Raw genomic sequence first — 22991 nt, forward strand, 5'->3', positions numbered from 1 at the left:
CTCCTCTGGTCGGGGAAGAGTACAGAAATCGGTTTAAAGAGCCTTTTATATTAATATAAAGGGCCTTGTTGTGTGGACGGATGCAGGGTTAAATTGGTTTAACGCTGCTAAATTCGGTTTAAACGCGTAGTGTAGACCAGGCACTAGATTATTATTTTATATCGGCCCAATTCTCACACTTAATAGCAAAAACATGCTAACGTTTTCCCCCTCGGTTGCCCCGCAGCATTGCAAATGGTTTCCATTTGTATTAAACGGGGGAAAAAAAATGGGGGGGGACACCAAAAACAAAAGTTGCTTGGATGTGTGGAAGGAGAAATGAGAGCTGCTGCTGCAAATCCTCCCTCCTCCCACTGGCTGCCTGAGCTGCCAATCGGTGCTGTAATCCTGCAGGAATTTCTCCGGGGTTTAACTAGGAGTCGCACTGCTGCCTCGTCTCACACGCAGAGGAGGAGGCAGACTCTGGGCTGAGGGAGAAGGGAGCAGATAGCGACCGGCAAAGCTCTTCTCTCCCACCCGCTGCCTCCGCGCTCCCAAACTTTTGCTCCCTCATTTATTGATGCAGCTGAAACTGTGTCAGGAAAAATAAAATCCTCCTGGGCAGGAGAGAGACATCCCCCGACCAACTAACCAACCAACCAACTCCGCCCTGTGTCTAGTGGGATTCCTGCCTGCAGGCAGCCAACAAGTGAGAAGCGGCGGCGCCAGAGGCGGCTGCGGGAGGGAGGGAGCGGAGCGCCCGGGTTCTCTGCTGCTGGTGCTGCGAGCTCTGGTGGTGGCAGAGCAGCCGGGGATCGCTCGGCGCCTGGGTTTTGCCTGAAGCGGCAGCTGCCTCGCCTGCACCCCGGGAATAATGCGGAGCGCGTGGATACTGCTCACTTGTGGCTTGGTGGCCTACGTGTCCGGGGAGTCGGTAAGTTGGGTGGGAGTGAGGGACGGGGTTTCCCTGGGGGTGGCAGCGCCAACCCTGCGTGGCTATCTTGGGAAAGCTGCAGATAAACAAGCCTGTATCCCAGCCGGGCACCGTGTAGTTCCGAGAGGTGCAGGAGTTACTCTGCAGATGTACAGAGATTCCTCCCTCCGGATGAGTCTTTGCAGTGACTAGGCAAAGCCCTGGGGAGAAGGGGATTGTGCAGTAATCCCCCCCCCCCCATTCTGGTGGGAGACTTTGGGGGTGTGTGTGTGTGTAAAGAGACAGACGAACCTCAACGCTGCCTTTAGGAGAAACGCGCTTTTTCCATACTGGCTCAGGAAAGGGGCTTTAGCCCTGCTGGGGGGGAAGGACGAGCTGCTGCTACATCTGCTGAGCAGGAGTCTGCTGAAGTCACTTTGATGATCCATCCAAGAGTGTGTTTTTCCCCCTTAGCGGGGGCTGTACATTATGATTCGCACAGACATCTGTTGGTAGTTGAAGACTTCTTTTCTTAACAACAAAAACAAACCCTAGGCCAGCCTGTGGTTGGGGGCAGGGGGAGCGGGGGCGAGAGTGTGTGAGAGAGACTGGACTCCTTGGTGTGACCCTCGCACCCTAGAAGATAAAGTTTAGTGTTTTTCCGGGCTCTGCTGCTGCAGAGTTGTTGGTGGACTGGAGGCGAACGTGATAGGATGGGGCTCAGAATTCCCACAGCCTTGCACTAAAAAGAAGTTTGAAAATCTTATTGCATTTAGATTAAGCTCGCGGTGTATAATGATAGGACAGTAATTTCTGTCAGAACCTATTTTTTCGGAGGTTTGTGACTTGCAAAAATTATTTCCTTCTCCTGGTTAATACATTTTGGTGGCGTGGAGAGGGGCATTTGGTGGCACAGTTAGAATGTAGAAAATGTCTATCTTGTGCTCTTTCTTGCTTGTTTTCCAGTCAGTAATAGGCTTTTCAGCTGTAGAAACCTCCAGGGATTCCTCTGGGCTGTAACAATGGTGCTAGGGCCGTGGAAGACTTTTGGTCTTTAAGTGGTTGCATTGCTGTCTCCTGCTTTTCCTCTCTCCTTCTCCCACCCAAGTAGTAGGAGTTTGGTATTCAGTTGACTCCTATGCTCTGGTTTAGGAACTATATGTGTTTTCTGATTTGCTCTCCAATACACTGCCCTGCCTCTCATTCTTTCCTCGGTTCTTCTGCAGTGAAGGGAATTGTTGCCTTACAAAATAACTCAAATCCCTGTTCCTGAAAATGCCCTTGCGAGTTGATGGATTTAGTTACTGCACTTACTTGCCCCAGAAGGCTGCATTTTGTGTCTCCACTACCTAGCATATGACCTAATTAAGTTATAACTTTTTGAGGTAAAAGAAGACTACAGAAAATGCTCCCATAAGACGTTTTTGTGTTCTCTCCTGCCTCCCCCCTTACTTGGAGGCTAGAAGTAATGTTCTCGAGTTTGTGAAATTTGGAGTCAACATGACTCCCTGGAGGGATTTGCTTGCATTCTGTATTCCCCCTGCAGCTTTCTGTGTAACACTTGCATCACAACTCCAGGGAAAAAAATCAATAGCTCAGGAAAGTTGAGGTCTTATACCCTTATTTCTCTAGCACATAAAGTGATGTTGTTTATCTCAGCTTCCCTCTTTTCATTTTAAGGATTTTTTAAATAAACTTATTGAGCATTTGAGCTTGTCAGACTATTTTATACTTTGAAAAAGGGGCTTCCTGGTGCAGACTGAGTATTTACCCTTGAGAAACATTCCAGGCAATCTGGTATCTAAAATCACAGTAAGGGAAAACAAGAGTGCCTCTGTGAGAGAAACATAGAAGTGGAGCCTCCTCAAAACATAGAGAGGTTTAAGGATGACTCTTCCGCTGATAACACTTTACAGATGTTTTTCTCTGAGAAGCTTTAGTATAATGTTGCTGTGTGCTTTCAAAAACTACAAATGTATTTTCACTAACTTTGGCCCTCTAGTTAAGTCAGCTGCAAGGATTTGAATCCCTTGTAGGGAAAGAGTCACTTACCTTCTGTGTCTTACTTTCTTTCTCCATAAAATAGGAATAAGAATACCTTACTAGCATTTGAGGCTTTTTCACTAATGCTTGTAAAGTGCTTTGAAATTCTCTAAGGGAAGATGACATGAAACTACATTGCTGCTTCAGTATTTTTAGGGTCTTTAACATTTCTGAATATGAAATTAAAGTACCCTGACGATTTAATTCAATTACATGAACTGCTCCACTGTGGTAAACAATATTAACTCAAGTGGTTTAGATATTATTTAAATATGAACACAATAAAGAATCTCTATTTAGTGGTGAGTCAGTCATTCATGAAAGCCATTTAAGGCTAATATTTTCTAAAATAACTAAAGATACAACCCAGCATAACTAGTGATTTGAGTTTATATTATGAAAAATAAAAATTTGACTCAGTAAATTATAGCAAGTCTTTAGTGAGGTACAGTATATTTTAATACTTTCTATTTAAAGTTTACAGCTATAATTGCTTTTAGAAGTGCCATAATTGTGAAGTTCTGTGATGGTGTGGTAACCATTAAAATGCCACAGCAATTAGTAAAGTATTAAGTTTTATGTTTTGCCTTAGGACTATTGCCTTCTTCCGCTGTGAGCCATGAGGCCAGTTTGTGGGAATGTGTCAGTGCTGCTTGGTTTATGGGTTAATGGAAGTGCAGCATAAAGTATCTAGGGGAGCAGTGCTGGCTGCTTGCCTTTAGTGTAGTGCCTTTGCAGCTGGAGGAAAGTTGTGAAACTATTTTATAAGTAAAGGAGGAATACTTGCTCTTTCACTGTGTCTCTAGTATCTGGCTGTAAGTATGTACTGTCCTCTCTAGTTAAGTTTTCTTAGAGCTATCTTTAGGAAAAGATAGAGGAGGATTTTATAAACATTGTTATTAATAAAAATGAAGGAATCTTGGAGATAAGAGGAATTAATATGGATGTTTAAAAATCTACCATTTCTCAGGGGGCATTGTCAAGTAGTTGTTTGTAAGTCTGATTCTAGTAGCTTTCTGGAAAAAAAAAAAAAGACAAGAATACACAAGAACCTCAAGCATTCCTTTTTTATGGTGATAAATTAGGCAGAATTTTAAAAAGGAGTGATTCTGTTTGCACAAGAAATTAACAGTATCTCTTGAATCTGTGTGCTGTGCTTTATTACAAAAAGTCCAACGATGCACATGATTGTTCTCTTGTTTTTAGTACAAAATAACACTGTACAGTGACATATCAACATTAATTTAGTAATAAATCTCCGCAGTGTGTTTTCACTCTTATAGTCTGAGTGCTGTGAAGTAAAAATACAGCACAGACTATGGCACCGTGTGTTTCAGCCATTAAAAGGATAAATATTAGGGCAGTATCCAGTATCATCTGAAAAATATTTGACCTCTTAAGAGCTTAAATCTAAAATCTTTTCCTGTATTGACTTGTTGTGTACTGGTTGCCTGTGAGTTTTGGGCTGTTTGGTATTGAATTGAGAGGGATTAATGATATGGACTTTGGAGACCGATATCTGAGTGAGAGGAAAAATGAAGCAATGAGTCAAGTTAGGTTTATCTACCTCCTAGATTGTCCATTTTCAGTAAATTTAGTTTAATCCGCTGGGCTACTCTGAGTATCTCACTGCATTTCTAAACAAAGGTTACTTTTAAATCTTGCTTTTCCCAATGTACGTACATAAACTGTAAAGACACATTGAGGGGACCATATTTACTCCAAACCAGAGGATGGGGTATTTCCTTATAGTGTCTTGTTAAGTATCTGGCACACCCACTAAAGATTTTGCTCAAATAAATTTGTTAGTCTCTAAGGTGCCGCAAGTAGTTCTGTTCTTTTTGCGGATACAGACTAACACAGCTGCTACTCTGAAACAACGCTAACATGGTGTGTCATTGCTGCTCCTCCTTACTTTAGCTACATTTCTGACTAGACCCATCCCAGTGCTTCATCCATGTATATTTAAAATACCTTGTTAAACGTCTGAATTTACTGAACCACTTTGATACTGGCTGTGCTTTGACAGACTTATGCTGGTGTGTATTTTTAATATATTTTTAGCACTCCCATGTACTTGGAAATATTTTCATTTGTCAGAGGATAGTTGGGGCTGAGCTAAGCTTCGAGGCTTCCTAGTTCAATACATATTTTTAAACTTAAAATATTGAAACCCAGTTGACTATTTGGCCTTTTGTCATAAACCAATTTCCATTTAAAACATGGTAGCATGATGCCAGCAATGCATCTAATTTAATACTTGGAAGTCTTGTGGGGCAGAGACATTGTCTTTTATGTCTCTGTAAACTGTAGTCACTGAATAGATAATTATTAGAAAGTAAACGAGAGCCTAATATTCAGGGACAGATTAAGATAAACTCCTTGGCATTTTGGGATCTGGTCCCACAACTGGATGATGCTTGGACATAGAGGCAGAGGTGTTAGTGCAACTTGGCTGCCTGCTATGGTGGGTTTGGGCTGGCTAGGCTGTTTCAGATGATGTGATGAAGATGGACTTTAACTTGCATGGATCTTCCTCACACCACTGAAGAGCAAATCTGCCTTGGGTGGATCTAGACCTCATAATGATGGCCATACTGGGTCAGACCAAAGATCCATCTAGCCCATTATCCTATCTTCTGACTGTGGTCAATGCCAGGTGCCCCAGAGAGAATGAACAGAACTGGTAATCATCAAGTGATCCATCCCATGTCGCCCATTCCCAGCTTCTGGCAAACACAGGCTAGGGACACCATCCCTGCCCATTCTGGCTAATAGCCATTGATGGACCTATCCTCCATGAATTTATCTAGTTCTTTTTTGAACTCTGCTACAGTCCTCTGGCAAGGAGTTCCACGGGTTGGCTGTGTGTTGTGTGAAGAAATACTTCCCTTTGTTTGTTTTAAACCTGTTGCCTATTAATTTCATTTGGTGACCCCTAGTTCTTGTGTTATGAGAAGGAGTAAATAACACTTAATTGTTTACTTTTTCCACACCTGTCGTGATTTTATAGACCTCTATCATATCCCCCTGCTTAGTTGTCTCTTTTCAAAGCTGAAAAGTCCCAGTCCTATTAATCTCTCCTCATGTGACAGCTGTTCCATACCCCTAATCATTTTGTTGCCCTGTTCTGAATCTTTTTCAGTTCCAGTATATCTTTTCTGAGATGGGATGACCACATCTACATGCAGTATTGAAGATGTGGGGATCCCATGGATTTATATAACACTTCCTGCCTTTCCCCCCCAGTTATACATGTCTATCACTAAAACTCAAGATGACCAAAACAAGGCCAGACTGGATAGTAGAGGTGTGGATTTTTAAAAATCCCCAGCTTGTTTTTTGCATCCTGTTTTCCTGTGGTTTTTAGCATCTCTGAATGTTGGATTGTTCTCACTTTTTAACAGTCCATTAAACATAAATCTAATAGCATTGGCTTTCAATGCCTTACCTGGCTCCTGACAAATTCCTTCTTGATTAGAGATCATTTCTTTATACTGATCAGCAAGGACTCCTCCAGCTAATTAAGCGGAAAGACATCAGTGGGATTCGAAAGACATTCATGATCCAGTCTTTTATCAGAAGAGGATTGCTACCTTAAACATTGTGTGTAACTCATAAAGCAGGGAATCTTGGGCATGCAGAGGACCTTCTAAAGGGACAAGCAGGAGACCTTAGGAACTAACTGATACATTGAACAGATTTTTGTATGCCTCTCTTTTCATCACCAATTGTCTTAAGATAGCAGCAGCGGCATATAGATGGCATTTATTAATCAGATTATCCTACCAAATTGACTTTTGCCATTCATTCAATAGTTCAAACATTTTCCTTATGGCAGAGAATTACTAGCTTTATTGAAGCTCAGACTTCGAACAAAGAGTGCTTGTCTAATTCTGGAAAAGCACCTTTTTGTAATCTTATTAGATTTGACTGACAATATTTTTTTAATAGAGAGATGTTGTTTTTTGAGACTGGAAAGCTTATTCTAGACACTGCTTTGTAAGACGCTGCTTATATCTAAACCATAAAGATGTCTTTTATGCTGTGCCTCTCTTGTCTTAACTGCAGCAAGCAATAAGTGAGCAATTTGGTCTTGGTTCAAGTCACATTACTGGAGTGGCATGACATGGTTTCCTGTTGTAGCAAGTATGGGAGAACTACTTTAGGCTGTTCTGTGAACAGATTTTGTTTAGTTGTCTTTAGTTCATGCTTACAAGACAAGTGGTAATCTTTACAGACCTGGTAATTTATGCACAGATTACATTGCATGACTGTTCCGAGAACATGATTTCTCTTGTTCAGACTGAAACATGATTTGAAGTCCTTATTCAAAAGAGAGTGCATTAATGGCTGACCCTGCAACAATAACCATCTCTATTTTGAGTAGCTTTGTTTATTTTTTTGAATAGCATGGTCCTGAGGGATAATATCAAAAGGATGCTAGATATTACAGGCAGTAACCTGAAATGTGTGTGCTCTGCAACAGCAGTGGAAAAAATATTGTACTAGAGGACATACTTACACTGAGTGAATTATTTTTGTCTGGATCTAGAGCAGTGGGTTCATTTAGAGTGAAATAATGACTAATGGTGCAGTGATGAATCTGTGGAATTTGTCCTTGTCAGTAAATAAGTTGTTATAGTGCCACATAAGCAATGTTTAATTCAAGTGTGAGTTGGGCATTTCATTCTAAATCTCTATTTTTAGTGTTATACAACAGCTTACTCAAATTTCCCTTTTAGGCTAAATTGTTTCAGCCCAAAGGTGAATTTATTTTGGGAAGTTTAGATAAAATCCATTAATCTATGTTTGGATTATGTGCATGAAGACAAATAAACACTCTGTACTCTCTAAAGGTGCAGCACGATTAAGTGATTTGCCCAAAATTAAACCGAAATTCTGTGGTAGAGCCAGGAATTGAATCAAAATATCCATTAGCATTTCAATCATTTAACCACAAGTCTAGTACTATCTGGATTTTAAATATTATGTGATGTATCAAATGTTCTTGTTGCTATTATTTCATTAGTTTCACAAGTTTGTATATTTTTTTTTTTTTGGAGGAGTTTGTATATGATTGAAGGTTGCTTGTAGTCTTTCAGATCTTTTCGTGTATCTAATAACCATCCTTAACTTCTCACTTGCAAAACAATTCAGAAATGTTAAGCTAATGGGCTCATGTAATTTTAAAAAATACTGCCAATGCATAAATTATGGTAACTGTAGCCCTTTTCAGAGAGCATCTGGATGCTTGACCAGCTTGGCTTTACAAGCATCGGCACCCAAGAATACTTTTCCTACATCCACAAATAAGTCAACAAAATGGGTCCTTCATCAGTGTAAGAACAGTTTTCCAGAGGTCTTTTTCAATCTTCCTCTCCTTCCATGGGGAATCTGTTTTGCAGGTCAGCCTGCCTCCTTCTGCTGCCTGAGTTTTAGTGACAGGGTAGATGTTCAGATTTGACAGTGGTGAGCATAGTATAAATGCCTAGCTAGTTAAATAGGTTAACTTCTGTCTGAATGGAACACCTCAGTCAGGGTTTGTGCTGGTCTGAATGTGCTTTATCTCATCTGACTTTAAAAGCAGATCTTGGTTGGGCTTGATCAGTATTTAGATGGGAGACTGTAGAGGCAAATTATGAGGCAGTGCTTGCAGGCCCGTGGACGGTCATTCAAAGTGCAGATTCTCCTTTTGCTCAGTTAAGCAATCCTGCTCCTTTTGGATGGAAAGTTCTCTGGTTCAGAGTGTTCCGTAAATTGATTCCAAACCAAAAACATCCCCTTTCATTTAATGTCAAGCCATTTTTGGTACTTTTCCATATTGTGTGATCCCACAGTCAAATATGGAGTTATAAATACATCAGTTTGATGGTTTTTTTCTGGTATTTAAAAAACAAAAACAAAAAATCCCGCAAAGAAGATATAGGAAAAAACTAATTCAGTGTAATGTAAACATACTATAAGTCAGGAATCCAAAGTTTAAGCTTCCTACACTAATATTAAATCTGCCACACTGCACATGCATTTTGAGGCACACATTTAGCATCATACACAGTGTTTTGCATTACTGTTTATGCATCAATGGGCCAGGCTAACATTGCTGGGAGTACATTACACTTTGTGAATTTCCTGTGGATTAGGGACATCAAACATATATTCTGTGATTTTATTGAAGTGGGAATTCACCTCGTATTATATAATTAGGTCTAGCAGCTCATTGATGCACAAGACTTACATATGGGTCTCTTGTATCAATGGTGAAAGTTTATCAATGTAAATTTTTGTGCAGCAAGGGGAGGAGGAGTCCAGGAATAGGATGTACGCATATAAAAAAGTTAGTGACATGAATAGATTGCTTACGTAAAGTTGATGGTAAAAAGTTCTCCAAAAATGCAGTAGCAGCAGATAATATGTTTGGAGAATACGTTTAAAAAGGGACGGGGGGAAGAGAAGAAAACAGTGTTTGTCCCAAGGAAGATTAGTACAGAATGTTGGGGATGAGGTTGGGTGTTGCTGCTGCTTTATTAATTCAGTGAACGTTTTATATCTGTCTATTGTATTTAAAATGTCATATGTAGCTTCCAGTCTCTGATCTTCAGTGGAGTTGTTTATAATTTCCTCCTCATGTTACTTGGTTATTTCTCAGCAATGAATCCATGTTTTTTCACTGTAACATGGAGTGGTTTAAAATGAAGCTGCCATGTTTCTGCAGAAACATGAGATATTCCAGAGAGTGTTTTATGTTGAGTGTTGAACTAGCTATGTTTGTTACTCTCCCACTTGTGGCTCAAAGTTGGAAGCTGTTTTTGTTTTTAGAAATGTTGTAGATCTTTAAAGTACCACAGAAATCCCCTGCAGAACATTGGAAAGACAGCTAGTTAAATAGGCATAGAACAAAACTGCTTTTGAAAAATTGCATTTGGTCTTCATAGCTCTTACCTCTAGTACTCCTGGTCGTTACAGACTGCATCAGCATCTTTCCTTTAATTCCACAAGCTAAATACATTATGCACAGAGGGTAATCTTTGAGAATCTTTTTTGACATACTTTTAAAGCTTTGATTAAATTCCAATGTATATTAAAAAGTCCTATTTAATTGCACGTTTAAAATGTTGTCCAGTCCTGTCTACTTCCTACTTCTTCTCTTAGGGCAGGTCTACACCACTGCTTAAGTCGATCTAACTTGCATTGCTCAGGGGTGTGAAAAAGACAACCCCTGATCAACGCAAGTTACAGCAACCTAAGCGCTGTCTACACTGACACTGTGTTGGCAGGAGATGCTCTCCTGCCGACATAGCTTCCACCTCTTGCGGAGGTGGAGTTACTATGCCGATGGGAGAGTGCTTTCCCATCCGCATAGAGCATCTTCACCAGACGCACTACAGCAGTGCAGCTGCACCAATGTAGCGCTTCTACTGTAGACCTGCCCTTAAAGCTACCCCCTTCTTCAACATCACCTCTGCCCTCCTGAGCTGTAGTGACAGGACAAGTGTTTTAATTACACACTGGTGAATGTGGTATAAATGCCTAGATATATAAATAGGTGGACCTCTGGCTAACAGAACACCTCAGAATCACATTTAGAGTGTAGGTTCTTATGGCTGTACCTGACACTGCCTTGATTGATTGAAAGAGCGTAACTGGACTGTGCTGGTCTGATTGCTCTGATCTAACCATGTGAATCCTGGACCCAGTCTCCAACCTACTCTATAATATTTGAATCCTTCCTGTGAACTGTGAACTGTTGAAGACTCTGCAGGGATTGAGGTTAAAGGAGAAGCAATGGGAGCTTCGTACAATGGGTACCATTTTAAAAAGTATACACCATTACCACAGTACTCCATTCACAGCATTGTATCACCTAAGAATAGTAATGTACTAGGGTTACTGGGTCTATACCAGTGGAGTAGGGCTGGTGAAGTCATACAGTATGTCTTACTGGTGGTTGTCTGAGACAATGGACAATATTGTTTTCCACAATACAATCTAAGATACTTTTACATATGTGGGCACTAAGGCTCAGATCCTGTACTGACATGTTCATGGGCAAACCCCTGCACTTACGCCCGTCTCCACTGAAGTACATGAAGCTCTGCCTGTGTGAATGCCACTGTAGGATCAGGGCCTAAATGATATGTGAGGTCACTTTGTTTTACACTGCTGCCAAGCTGAAAATATCACTTACCCCCACAGCAATGCTATAGCAATCTCCTAGAACTGGAAAGGACCTTGAAAAGTCATTGAGTCCAGCCCCCTGCCTTCACTAGCAGGACCAGTTTTTGCCCCAGATCCCTAAGTGGCCCCCTCAAGGATTGAACTCACAATGCTGGGTGTAGCAGGCCAATGCTCAAACCACTGAGCTATCTCTCCCCCATGCTCTGGGAGTAAGACCATCTTTTGTTGCCGTGGTTCAAATGCAGAAAATCTTCTTGTATCCTTGGCTGCTGCTGGATTCCCACATACCACGCTTAACTCATACTGTTCTTCTGCCCCCATCTCTCCCAGCTGGCTAGGAGATCATAATCTTTCTTCTTTGGTGATGAATATCTGTATCTGGATAACTGGATTATAATTTTGCATTATAACAAACTTTATCAGGAAGCTGCAATAACTGCATAGGGTCAGATGTTTGTATGCTTACCAAAGTAGCATCTTATTTTATGAATAGTCCCATTCAATTCAGTGAGCGTATTCAGCGGACTAAGTTAATGAACACAACAAGTGTGTCAGACCCTGGCCGTTGGTGGACTCAGACACCCTCAATGCCTCCTTTATAAGATGTTGAAGTATCTTTTCTGAGGTTAAAGTACACTTACGCCTGTGAACATCTTGAGCTGGTACAATGGCCATACCCTGCCACCTTCCCATGATCACTTGTTTTTTATTTTTTAAGCTCCCCATAATCACTTTGGACCTAATCTATGGCTGTGCACATCTAACTTTGGAGACTTCTTAACTTAGTACTTCTCCAGTGTACAAGAAGAGCATTGAAACTAAGAGGACTAATTTCATGCATAGAAGACTCCATGTTCAGTATGATATTCCTTTACCATACCAACCTTCGCTCTTTCATGTAAGTGTTAGAATTTTATATATTGATATACTAGCTGTGCATGTAGTGACATTGGGCACATGGAATCTCAGAGAAGAGTGAGAAATAACCACTTTCAGGAAATGCTATTTGTTCAACCAGGAATTTGTAAAGTACATCTTTCTGCACACTATGGCTGTAAAGAAGGCTGGAGTTGGCAGAACTACTGTATGATGAAGAGTAACACATTCCAGTTTTTGTGGTCCCTAAGATGAAATTGTTCTGAGATACAGTTTTTCAGTAGTTTGTTTCCTCAGGATTTCTCTATGGATCTGTACAGCCCCCCCACCCCCAAAGTAAAAGCTTTAGTTCTGCTGAGTTAGCTTAATCAAGTTAGCTAACACAATTGAATTGGGAACCCAACCTAACACCTCTACAATGTGTTAGCCAGTAGTGCTAGGGGGAGTGTCAAAAAAACAAAATAAAAACAAACACAAAGGATGGTGGGTAACCAATGGCAGATCTCTTGTGTGTAGAAATAGCTAAGGTTCTCTTGGTGACTTTAGCTGTGAATTTTCATACTTTAAACATCAGAATTCTAAGAAATTTTAGATCTTAATTCTGAATAGCTTGACTTTGTAACGATTGTTTTTATAATACAAATCTAATATAAATTATAATTTGCTCTAAAATCACTTTTTTCTACAATCGTAATCCCTGTTAAAAACCCAGCTGTTTTGTCTGTCTGAGAGTATGATTTATTTATTAACTTTTGTTGGTATATTTGGGGCGAAGAATTAACAAAAGCTGTCCATAACTGTTCTATGCAGACGTGCATCTCTATGCATGGGTATTGGGAGGAATGAAGACCCAGGTCGGTCACTTGAAGGTTAAAACTGATGTCTGTGATCCTGATCTTGTAAACTTTTGTGTACGTGCACAGGTCTGTGGGACTACTTGTGTATGTGAGGTTAAGTATGTGTGCATTTATCGTAATGGGGTGCATGAGTGGAACAAGGTAACTGGAATATATGGCCTATTGTCCATACTTGCTAGTGGTTGGCATGAAGGATGAAACTGAGTTGGGAAGATGATGTAATATATAATTTGGTGCATTAGATATCTGGGGACAGATCTAAATTGGGCTACTGAAGTGTGCTTTATGTGGAGACATCTCTGAAGACTACTCAGAACAGAATTTTGACACTGAATGAGTCTTTTTCACTTGATGGTTTTCCAAACGGTGTGATAAGTGAGACAGGGATCCTGCAGAAATAATAGGATTTGATCGTATAATTAAAGGCCGTGCACATGCACAGGGAGCAGAGATAAGATCACGTGTATGTTTAATATTGACATTTTCTGACTTTGAACTGTTCACTGCAATCTTGATGTGTAGGTTTTTTTTTTTTTTTAGAAAATGTAAGTATATGTAACGTACATATTCTCTCACATATACAGAAGGCATTTAACTAATTTTCCAATTTTTCTGTGGCAGTTTTCACTCACCCTTTTAAATGAAATGCTGCTTCTTGAATTATGTTTTTCCCCCCCTGTTGTTGGAATCTGAAATGTATACGACTCTTTGACTCAGTGACTTATTCTGGGGAATTTAGAAATATAGGCTATTTAATTTTCCACAGGTGGAGAAGCAGGCAGCAATATATATAGTACTAGTAATAATTAAACTGTTAGTTCTAATCCGCTAAAAAGTATTTGATCTGAAGTCTGGTATAGTCTTCAAATGGACCCATTCAAAGCAATCCTGACCTAGTTTTGTTGAGGAAGTGAGCAAGCCTGCCTTGTCCTGCTAGTTTGTTGCAAAAGGTTTTGGTGGTAGATTCTTCATGTCTTAAACACACGCATCTCCCTGCTCAGCATTTGAACAGAAGCAGCCATTACAAGGCTAGTGTTAAATATAGCATACAGCTTAACAGGAATGACCTTCAATTAAGTAGAGGCAGTCTCTTATTTTGTACTCTGCAGTTGTCAATTAGCCTTTATTATGAGAGACTTGTTTGCTTGAGACTTTTGTGAATGGAAACTGAACTTGAAGTATGGTACTCACTACATGCATGAGGAGGAGGTTTTTTAATGTTGTCATGTTGCTCTTTATTTTAATAAGTCTCTCTGAAAAATGGTAAGTAGTTAAAATAATGGTCACTTCGTTTTCCACTGAAATAAAGCACCAAATTCTGGAATGTTAATTATTTGGAGAGTAGGGTCCCTTTTTCTTAGTTTTGTTGCACGTTTTAATTTTTTTGATTTCTTGCTAAATAATTCACAACAGATGTGACTTGATTATGTCTCTAAATATTGCTCAGTTAGGCCAATTCTAGAAAGTTTTGTCCCACTTTTCAATAATGGTACGATTGAATCAGTGCCAGAGTTGGCATAGCTCTGGTGCTTGTTACAAGATGTTTCAAAATAAACACCAAAATCCCAGACTCCTAAACCCATCTAATGTTGGTACTCTTGCTAGTAGCAGTCTAGCTGCCAGGCTGTTGGAAAATTATCACAGAATTTTCCATCATAGTCTCAGCTTTATTGTGGTGCACTGCCTTGACTTAGGAATTCCAATAACCCCATAATTCATAGGTATTAAGGCAATATAAATACTTAATTACTGTTTACACTTTGGTGCTGCTTCATGTCCAGTTTCTGTGCTCTCTCCCCTTTTTCAAAATGTGCTTCCTTAGGATACCATAATCCCAAAATGCCAGTGCTCTGTGGTTTGGCTGTGGGGAGCTGTGAACTGTTCCCTACTTCTGCCAAACTAATCATTACCAGAATTCAAGGCTGCTCCTTACTGTGCCAGCTCTGCAATATTATTCATGGGTTGGATAGGAGGGAGTTTACAGTGCTCAACCAGATACCTTAACCTTGTTTCAGAATGCCTTCAGTCTTTCTCCTTTTCCGGCTTGACAGACATGGATATTTGATAGTGTTAAACCCCGTAAAGCAAATGTTTGAGCAGAGATGGGTCCCAACCTTATTTGAACACTTTAACCCTTCATCTCTGTCTCCTCCCCCAAAAAACTGTTGGAAAATTAGGGTGCGGCGCCAGCTCTAGGTTTATCTCAAATCTTAGGATTTACTGAGTAATGACTTTTTGGGGGCCAGGGGCAATGTTTTGGTAGAGATGACATTTTTCAAATGATGCACAACCCCACATTGGGTGCCCTTTGAAACATAGTCTGACTGCACTTGTCTGTGTAAAGGATAAAAACAATAACTGTGATTTCAAAGTAGAAGGCACAATGTAAATAAAAATTGAGTAAAGCAAGAAATAGTAAGTTAAGGGTGCTAGTATTCGAAACTAACCTAATTGTAAATTCACTTTAATCGCAGTTATGTTACTATTGCAAGATGGGGGGGAGCGAGAGACAAAACACAACCCCCAAACAAACATAGAACCTCATGCCAAATATTTTAGTCACAGTGCTTCAATATTGGTAGCATGGTAGTGCAGTTTACTACTTCAGTTTTTCATTGATTTTCTTTTTTTCCATGGATACCGCAAGGAAAAAATGACTGTTACTCTACCCTGACAGCCTATATAAACATGCATGTGCACTTCAGAACAAATCTAAAAAGAAAGAGATCCTGACTTTCTCTAAGTCAATTCCACACCAGTCACTGGCGTAATGTGTCTGGAACATACGGTCCAACCAACGCAGGCTTGCTGCCAAGCAATTTCACTAGGGTAGAAAGAAGAAGGGTTCTGTAGCAGAACTCTCGAAGGATTATCCTCAGCTCAGCAGCTGCTGTCTGAGAGCTTGCTTATGCACACCTTGCATCATGAGCAACTTATTAACCCTCGGACCCCCCACAGACACTTACACCTACCCTTAAGTGACACTTCTTACTTTGGCTGCCTAAAAAGAGACACTTGTGGAATTCAAGGGTAAAATCGGAGAGTTGCAATCCAAGAGAGGATTGACACACTGCTCTAGAGGACATTTATTTGAGAAACAATCCTATAAGGGTCCATAGACTTTTTAAGCTATATTTACATGTCTGAGCCTATGGTACCCATACATGCAGTAGATTTTTTTTTTAAATGCATACTATATGCCTTTATATTTTTGTACAAATCACTTAATAGGAAATTCCCCTTTAATGATGATGGTTAAATGAGTGCACACTTTGGTCTTGTGTCTCTAAGTCCTTGGGAATTAAACCTGTTTGTTGTGACTTTTCGGTTGGAACTCCATAGTTGAATAGAAAGCTAGCTGCATCTGTAAACTCTGTTTTTGATCACCAGCTGCTCACTGCAACAGCAAGCACAGGTAGTTGAACTTCAGCTTCCTTCAAAGAAAGGAAGATCTTCCTCCTGTTCTCCTTAGAAAGTCAATTGTAGGCAAAGAGCGGCAGAGAAAATTAGAGGAAGGAAGACCAAACTGGAAAACGTACGTGTGTGTGTGTATGTGAAGGTCCGAGGCATGAGAGCCAGGGAATGGAGGTGAGCCACTACCTCCTTCCCATTCATCTTTCATCAAGTTTAACTCTTTCAGTGCTGTCACTGTTTTTTCTCAACGCCTGGCTAACTCTGCACAAGATGTAATTTGTTCCCTGTCACATCCCGTGCACCATTCCCCCTCCTAGCCTAACAAGTTTCGCCAGTCAAACTTGCCAGAGCAAGAAGCTTGTAGTAATAAGTTTAAATCAAGGAATTTTATTATCATGCACCAATGTGTTTAAAATACTTCAGAAAGAAGGAATTCTAGACAAACTCTTAATATATTGTTGTTTTAAAATACATAACAATTTAAAATAATGGAATGGTTTAGCTAATAAAACGTTGTAAAACCAGGAAAAATCTGAGGTTCATATTTTTCTGCAGAGCCTTAACTCTGACCCTGTCATCCTCCTTACTCATGATTACAATACTCCATCTATATTTCCAATAGTGACTTCAGATCCTTGCCTCATATTGGCCACAGACCCTTCTCCAGTCAATTCACAGAAGAGCACATGGCATCTCGTTTCATTTGTTATCAAGAATGTGAAATATTCCCAAAGAGTTACTTCAGAATTGAGAAATGTTATTCCTGTTAGGCAGAGAGAGTGCAGGGGTACCAGATCAGAGTCAAGTTCTTAGTAGACTATGAACTCCAAGTTCCCTGGCTTTCAAACATGTTGTTGTTATAAACATCCAATTTAGCCTTTTGCAGTAGCGCCTAAGACTGAGCGATTGAGACACTAGATTAGAAAGTCTGCTACCATGAAAGCGAGGAAGCTATTTCTGGAGCTATGGTAGTGCAGCAGTTGCAACATCTGAAATGGAGCTTTTGTATCTAAGGAGTTCTGCTCTGGTAAGGTCTGGAGAAGGCAGGTGGGCCATCAACAAACATTCTCTGAAGATTATTAGGCAGCCAGTTTAAAGACAGTGAAAGTAGCACCGATACTTTTATAGCAGGAAATATTTATCTTAACCTTTTCTAGGAATGGATGGTGAGGTGTTTTGATCCCTATTAATACAATGTGAGTACAGTATGTTGCTGCCTTTGGAAACTTTTAATTTACTTTTAGTGTGATTAAATCATCCAGTTGCGAGGCTGGCTTTTCTTGGAAGGTATTAATTTTTTCCAAGGGGGGAAGAAACAAACACGAGAGAAATGAAGGGGAGAGGAGTTAAATAAGAATATTTTTCTTTCCTTTTGGAATTTTTTTTGTTAGTTTTTAGGAATTGGCAGTAGCAAAAGAGTCTGAATACTGAATAATTAGTAGATGATGCTGTTTTTGTTGAGTCTGAACTAAAAATGAACAGGTGGCTTGCCCCATAATAAATGTTTGCTCCAGAATTAACTCTTTATTTTTTCTAGAGGTGGAGGGACTCTCTTTCTTCCAGTTCCACTTCTATGAGGAAAATAAAATAAATATACTGGGGAAGCAAGATATATATATATTTTTGAAAGCTTAGGGAAAGAATGCTGTGATTGAGAAACTGTTGTGGTGGTTTACTCTGAAACTCTCTTTGTATGTTTGATGTTCATATCAAGCTGCTTATACTGACAGTTTGGAAAAAATCCACAATAAGTAAAAGGAAATATTTTTTGGGAAAGTTGTAAAATGGGTGGTATTTCCCGAAAGAACGGAATGTCTCTCTTGGTGGCGTCATGGTCTAACAAGTAAATATGTATTTTGGTAAGGAGCCTAATGCTGAAAACAACTATTGATCTGTCCTTAGTGTGTTTATGATCCTATAGGTCTCTGATAGATCACAGATGTCATGCTGACGCATTTCCCAATGGCTGCTTTTTATGGGCTGTTTGGCAACCTTAAAATAAAAAATTAAAATACATCGCAGTTCTATCACCCTGGAAACTGAAACATACTTTGTCCACATCACGTTGCAACAATGCAAGTTAGCACAGGTCTGTCAATGAAACCCAGCATTGTTCTAATGGAACCACTTCTAGGGGTGAGATGGCAGTTCAATGTCCATGTTTTTTCTATCCTTGGCTCTCTTCTGAGGCTGCCAACAACTGTAAAATTGCAGGGTTCATGTTGGATTGCACACTTGTGACATGGGAGTGTGCACCAAACTGATCAAGCATTTTAAACCTCTGTTCTCCCAAATCCAGTGAGAGGAAAACACTAGTTAAACTCTGCCATATGGTGCTGAAAGACTATGCTACTGCTTCTGTTAAGTGCTAGTAGTATATGGGAATAGAGGAGTTCAGCAAGCAACTTGGGTAGTGTTGGGCAAGGGGGGAAGAAGAGAGAACTAGGCAAAAGTGAGGATTTACCATGTGGGAAACTGTCGTTGGAAATGGGTAGAGTGGTAGATTAGGGCCAGTAGCTAGACCTAAGGTGAAAGATCTTGTCATAACTCTTAAGTTTTGATCCATTTTTTCCCCAGAATTTGTAGGCTGGTGTAACTAATATTCATATTTGGGTTTCTTGTGATTATGATTATGAATTGGACTAAGACCTCAACTTCATACAAGTCCCTATAAAGCAAGTGGTAGTGGTGACCTGAGCTAATTCAGATGAGTAACCTGGAGATGAATTGCTTCCGATCAAGTTACCAGTCCCCTGAGCCATCAAAATCCTAGAAAAATAGCTTTATAATGGAAACTGTAATTAAGGTTTAACTATAGGGTCAACAGCACTACTGTGAAAGATGAGTACAGAGTTAATACTGGATTTATGTAGGCGTATACAAGATATGGCACTTAAGTCACACAACCAAGTTGAGGACATATGCAAATCAGAAACTGCATTCATCAGTTATGTATGGGGTGGGCAAACTTTTTGGCCCGAGGTCCACATCTGGGAATAGAAATTGTATGGCGGGCTATGAATGCTCACAAAATTGGGGTTGGGCTGTGGGAGGGAGTGAGGGCTCGGTGTGGGCTCTGGTGGGGCTGGAAATGAGTTTGGAGTGTAGGGGGGTGCTCTGGGCTGGGACTGAGAGGCTTGGTGGGTGGGAGGGGGATCAGGGCTGGTGTGGGAAGGGGTGCAGGCTCCAGGATCGGGGTGCAGGCTCTGGGGTGGGGCTGGGGATGATAAGTTTGGGGTGCAGGAGGGTGCTCTGGGCTGGGATCGAGTGGTTTGGAGAGTGGGAGAGGGATCAGGGCTAGGGCAGGGGGCTGGGGCATAGGGAGAGGCTTGAGCGCAGGCTCCGAGTGGCGTTTACCTCAAGCGGCTCCCGGAAGCAGTGGTATGTCCCTTCTCTGGCTCCTACGCAGAGGCATGGCCAGATGCGGACCCCGGGCTGTAATTTGCCCATTCCCGAGTTATGTGGTGGTAGGAGAGAACTGCTTAATTTCAGTGTGAGGAATAGGGCAACAGGTTGTGCTGGATCATTAAGTTGAGGAAAGCAAAATTAAAGCATTTGGCAAATCTGACTGGCATGAAAGTGCCCAAATTGTAGGTCCACAATGAATATATTTCTACATAGTGTAATTCTGTAATAAGAGATGGAAATTAGAGTGATGATGTAGCTGTGTTGGTTCTAGAATATTAGAGAGAGAAGGTGGGTGAGGTAATATCTTGATCCAATAAAAGATACTATCTCATCCACTGTGTATCTCTTATTATTAAACAGACAGGGATTAACTGCTTCAGCATGTGTCCATGCAGGAAGTATTCAGTATATACTTGAGCTTACTATGAACCTATGATTTTTTTTTTTATACACCTGTGCACTTTTCAGGGAGATAATTAACTATTTCAGGGCCTTGGACATAGTTTGGGCTATCCATTCTAAATGCTTTATTATAGTAAATGTGAGCTATCAACATTTCATAACATATAAATGAGATTCTTCTGGGTGCAGCATCAGTTAGGAAGGAATCTCCCTGCATAGTTTTACATAAATGGAAAAATACTTCCCAGCTGCTGCTTTTTGCCTGAGGTTGAAATTTCTCCTTTTCCCTGCTTGTCACTGAGTTTGGATGGAGATGTGGGTATCCTAGTATTCTCCGGGCAGACAGAAGCTGTGTAGCTCTTCATGGACAAATCCTCTTAGCAGATGTGAATTCAATTGATTCACGGTGAGGATTGAAATGGATCATCCATTGAACTGATGAAGTAATTTCTTCCCTAGATTTCAAATGCATGAATGTATAAGCTACAAAAATATGGCTTAAAACTGGATTTCTGAACAACTTTTCATTTAAAAAAAGAAATCTGCTTTAAGTCTAAACATTCAGAATTAATTGTTTATAGGTTTGTTTTTTTTTAAGGTTAAAAAAATTGTATTTCTTCAGAAATTGATTCCTTTAAATGAAAGAAAATCTAATAGTAATGCAAACTGGATATTCAGTGGTGTTAGTTAAACCTAGTCTCAGTGGGATGGGTTTATTGATCATACAAATTGCATTTTCCAGGATGACCTGAAGGCTAAGCAAGCCCCATACAGACAGGTAGCATTTATCTCTTTTTCATGAGGGGAACCTAATGTTTACTTTACCTGACAAAACTGAAAAAGTGATTCGTTCAGTTGATCATAATTTAATTTTGGTGTGATACAGCTGCCAACAGGAATTTTAGCTGTGGGAGCTTAAAAAAATAAGATTGTCTAGGACACTGTTTCAGTGACTTCAAAGCTCTGACAATCAGATATAATACGTGGGAAACATCATGCCTGAAAGTAGGTAAAACAGATAACTGAACTTCTGTTTATAGTCTCCTTGGGCAGCGGTACATCGCATACTGTGGTATCTGCTAATGTGGTGTCACTGATAAAAGGAGAACCCAGGGGAGAGACTCTAGTAGAGGTTTAATAAAGATCTCGCCTGGGTTCTCCTTTTATTTTGTAAGCCATCACTTCATTAGTAGATAAATTTCTGCAAACCTTTTAAAAAATAGACATTGTTTACTTTAGTCACACACACAAATGTAATCTTATCCTTTCTATCAAAATTACATTATGATCAACTGATATTCTTTTTAGTTAATCTAGTAAAAGCACAAGAAAGAAATTGGTGAAAACTACTTAAAATATGCCAGCGATATGTAGCATTTTAATGTTAGTGCTGTCTAAGTTAGTGATGATATTTTTGATGGTTTCAGTTGTCTTAATGCTTACTAGATATTATATGGTTTCTGAGAGAGACATTTTTCCCAAGACTAAAAGATGGAAGGACCCACATATGGAAAACCTTATCTTGCTTTTTTTATTGTTCTCTGGATGCAGAATGAAGCAAGTGTCTGTAGACCAAATTACTTTGTTTTTGTAGCTTCCAGTGAAACAAATGTATAGAAAATTTATACCAAAGTATGGTCTCATTTAGTAAAGCATTTGCTTAGGGATGTGTTTTACTCTAGAATATTTTTTTTTGGCGGGGGGGGGTTGTTGGGAGAGGGAGAAGAGTAGAATTTGTCAGAATTTTTGTTGTACTGTTGTCAAAACCACTCAGACTTTTTAAGGAGTTGTACAAATGTTGGTCTCTAACTGGCACCACTTGTCTTAAGCGAGCATATTCCCAAGGTTACCAGTACAGTTTTGCTGGCATTTTAAAGAATGTGGTTTTATTTATTCATTCATTCATTCATTTAAGGCAATTGTTTGCTGGTAACTTGGATGGTTGCATGGGACAAGATTTCTTGAACATAAATTTCACTTCAAAATGAAACCAGGTTATTGGAGTTCACATTTAAAATGCAAAGAAGTGTCCTTTTAAACACTTCCTCTGCTGAGCCTGATCCTGAGGCTGAGCACTGTAGCTTCCATTGCATTCTTGAAGTGTAAGAGCAAGTCATTGGGATTTATGGATGCTCAATCCCTCTGTTGTACTCTCTCTATGTAAGGGTACGGATAATAACTTGACCTAGTGAAATCTTCCTCTCAACATTCTCTCACCTCAACCCACTCTCTTTAAAATAGCCAAGAAACAACTGTTATGTATTCAAGGGAAAAAAAATAAGAGAATTGTGCAAGATATAGTGTTCAGTTACTGGAAATTCAACTTGGGTTCCCTTCATCACTACAAATTCGGTTAACCTATACAGTATAGAGCAGTTTGATCTTTATAGCTGTTACTTAAAGATTCTTCTAGTCCAGGGGTTCTCAAACTTCATTGTACAGTGACCCCCTTCTGACAACAAAAATTACTACATGACCCCAGGAGGGGGGATTAAAGCCTGAGCCCCACCGCCCCTGGTGGGGTGGGGATGGGGAGGCAAGGCCAAAGCCCAAGCCTCACTGCTCTGGGCGGGGAGGCCAAAGGCCAAGGGCTTCAGCACCAGGCAGGGGACCTGTAATCTGAGCCCCACCACCCAGGGCTGAAGTCCTCAGGCTTCAACTTCAGTCCTGGGACTTGGGCTTCGGCCCTGGTTCCGAGCAAGTCTGACAGCCCTGATGGCCCCATTAAAACAGGATCACAACTCACTTTGGGGTCCTAACCCACAGTTTGATCACCGTTGTTCTAATCAATTGACTACATAGAATGACTAACGTGCTAATTATATAATGGTCACCATGTTTCAAAAAGTCAACACTTGCAATATAGTCGTCTTTTAGAAAAGGGAAATAATTGCAATATCTATCTCCTAAACAATTGTTTT

At 40.2% G+C, this 22991-nt stretch overlaps 1 protein-coding gene across 1 annotated transcript in view; it reads left to right on the plus strand.

The window, feature by feature from the left end:
* Positions 1-429: 429 nt before the first annotated feature.
* The window catches only part of SDC2 (syndecan 2), a 103838-nt gene continuing 81276 nt past the window's right edge, over positions 430-22991 (plus strand). The window contains exon 1 of the mRNA XM_032763919.2: positions 430-913. Coding sequence (XP_032619810.1) covers positions 854-913 — 60 coding nt within the window. The 5' untranslated portion in view covers positions 430-853. The remainder of the gene's footprint in view (positions 914-22991) is intronic.

The sequence above is a fragment of the Chelonoidis abingdonii genome, chromosome 2 (assembly GCF_003597395.2).
Source record: "Chelonoidis abingdonii isolate Lonesome George chromosome 2, CheloAbing_2.0, whole genome shotgun sequence".
In the NCBI taxonomy this organism is placed as follows: domain Eukaryota; kingdom Metazoa; phylum Chordata; order Testudines; family Testudinidae; genus Chelonoidis; species Chelonoidis abingdonii.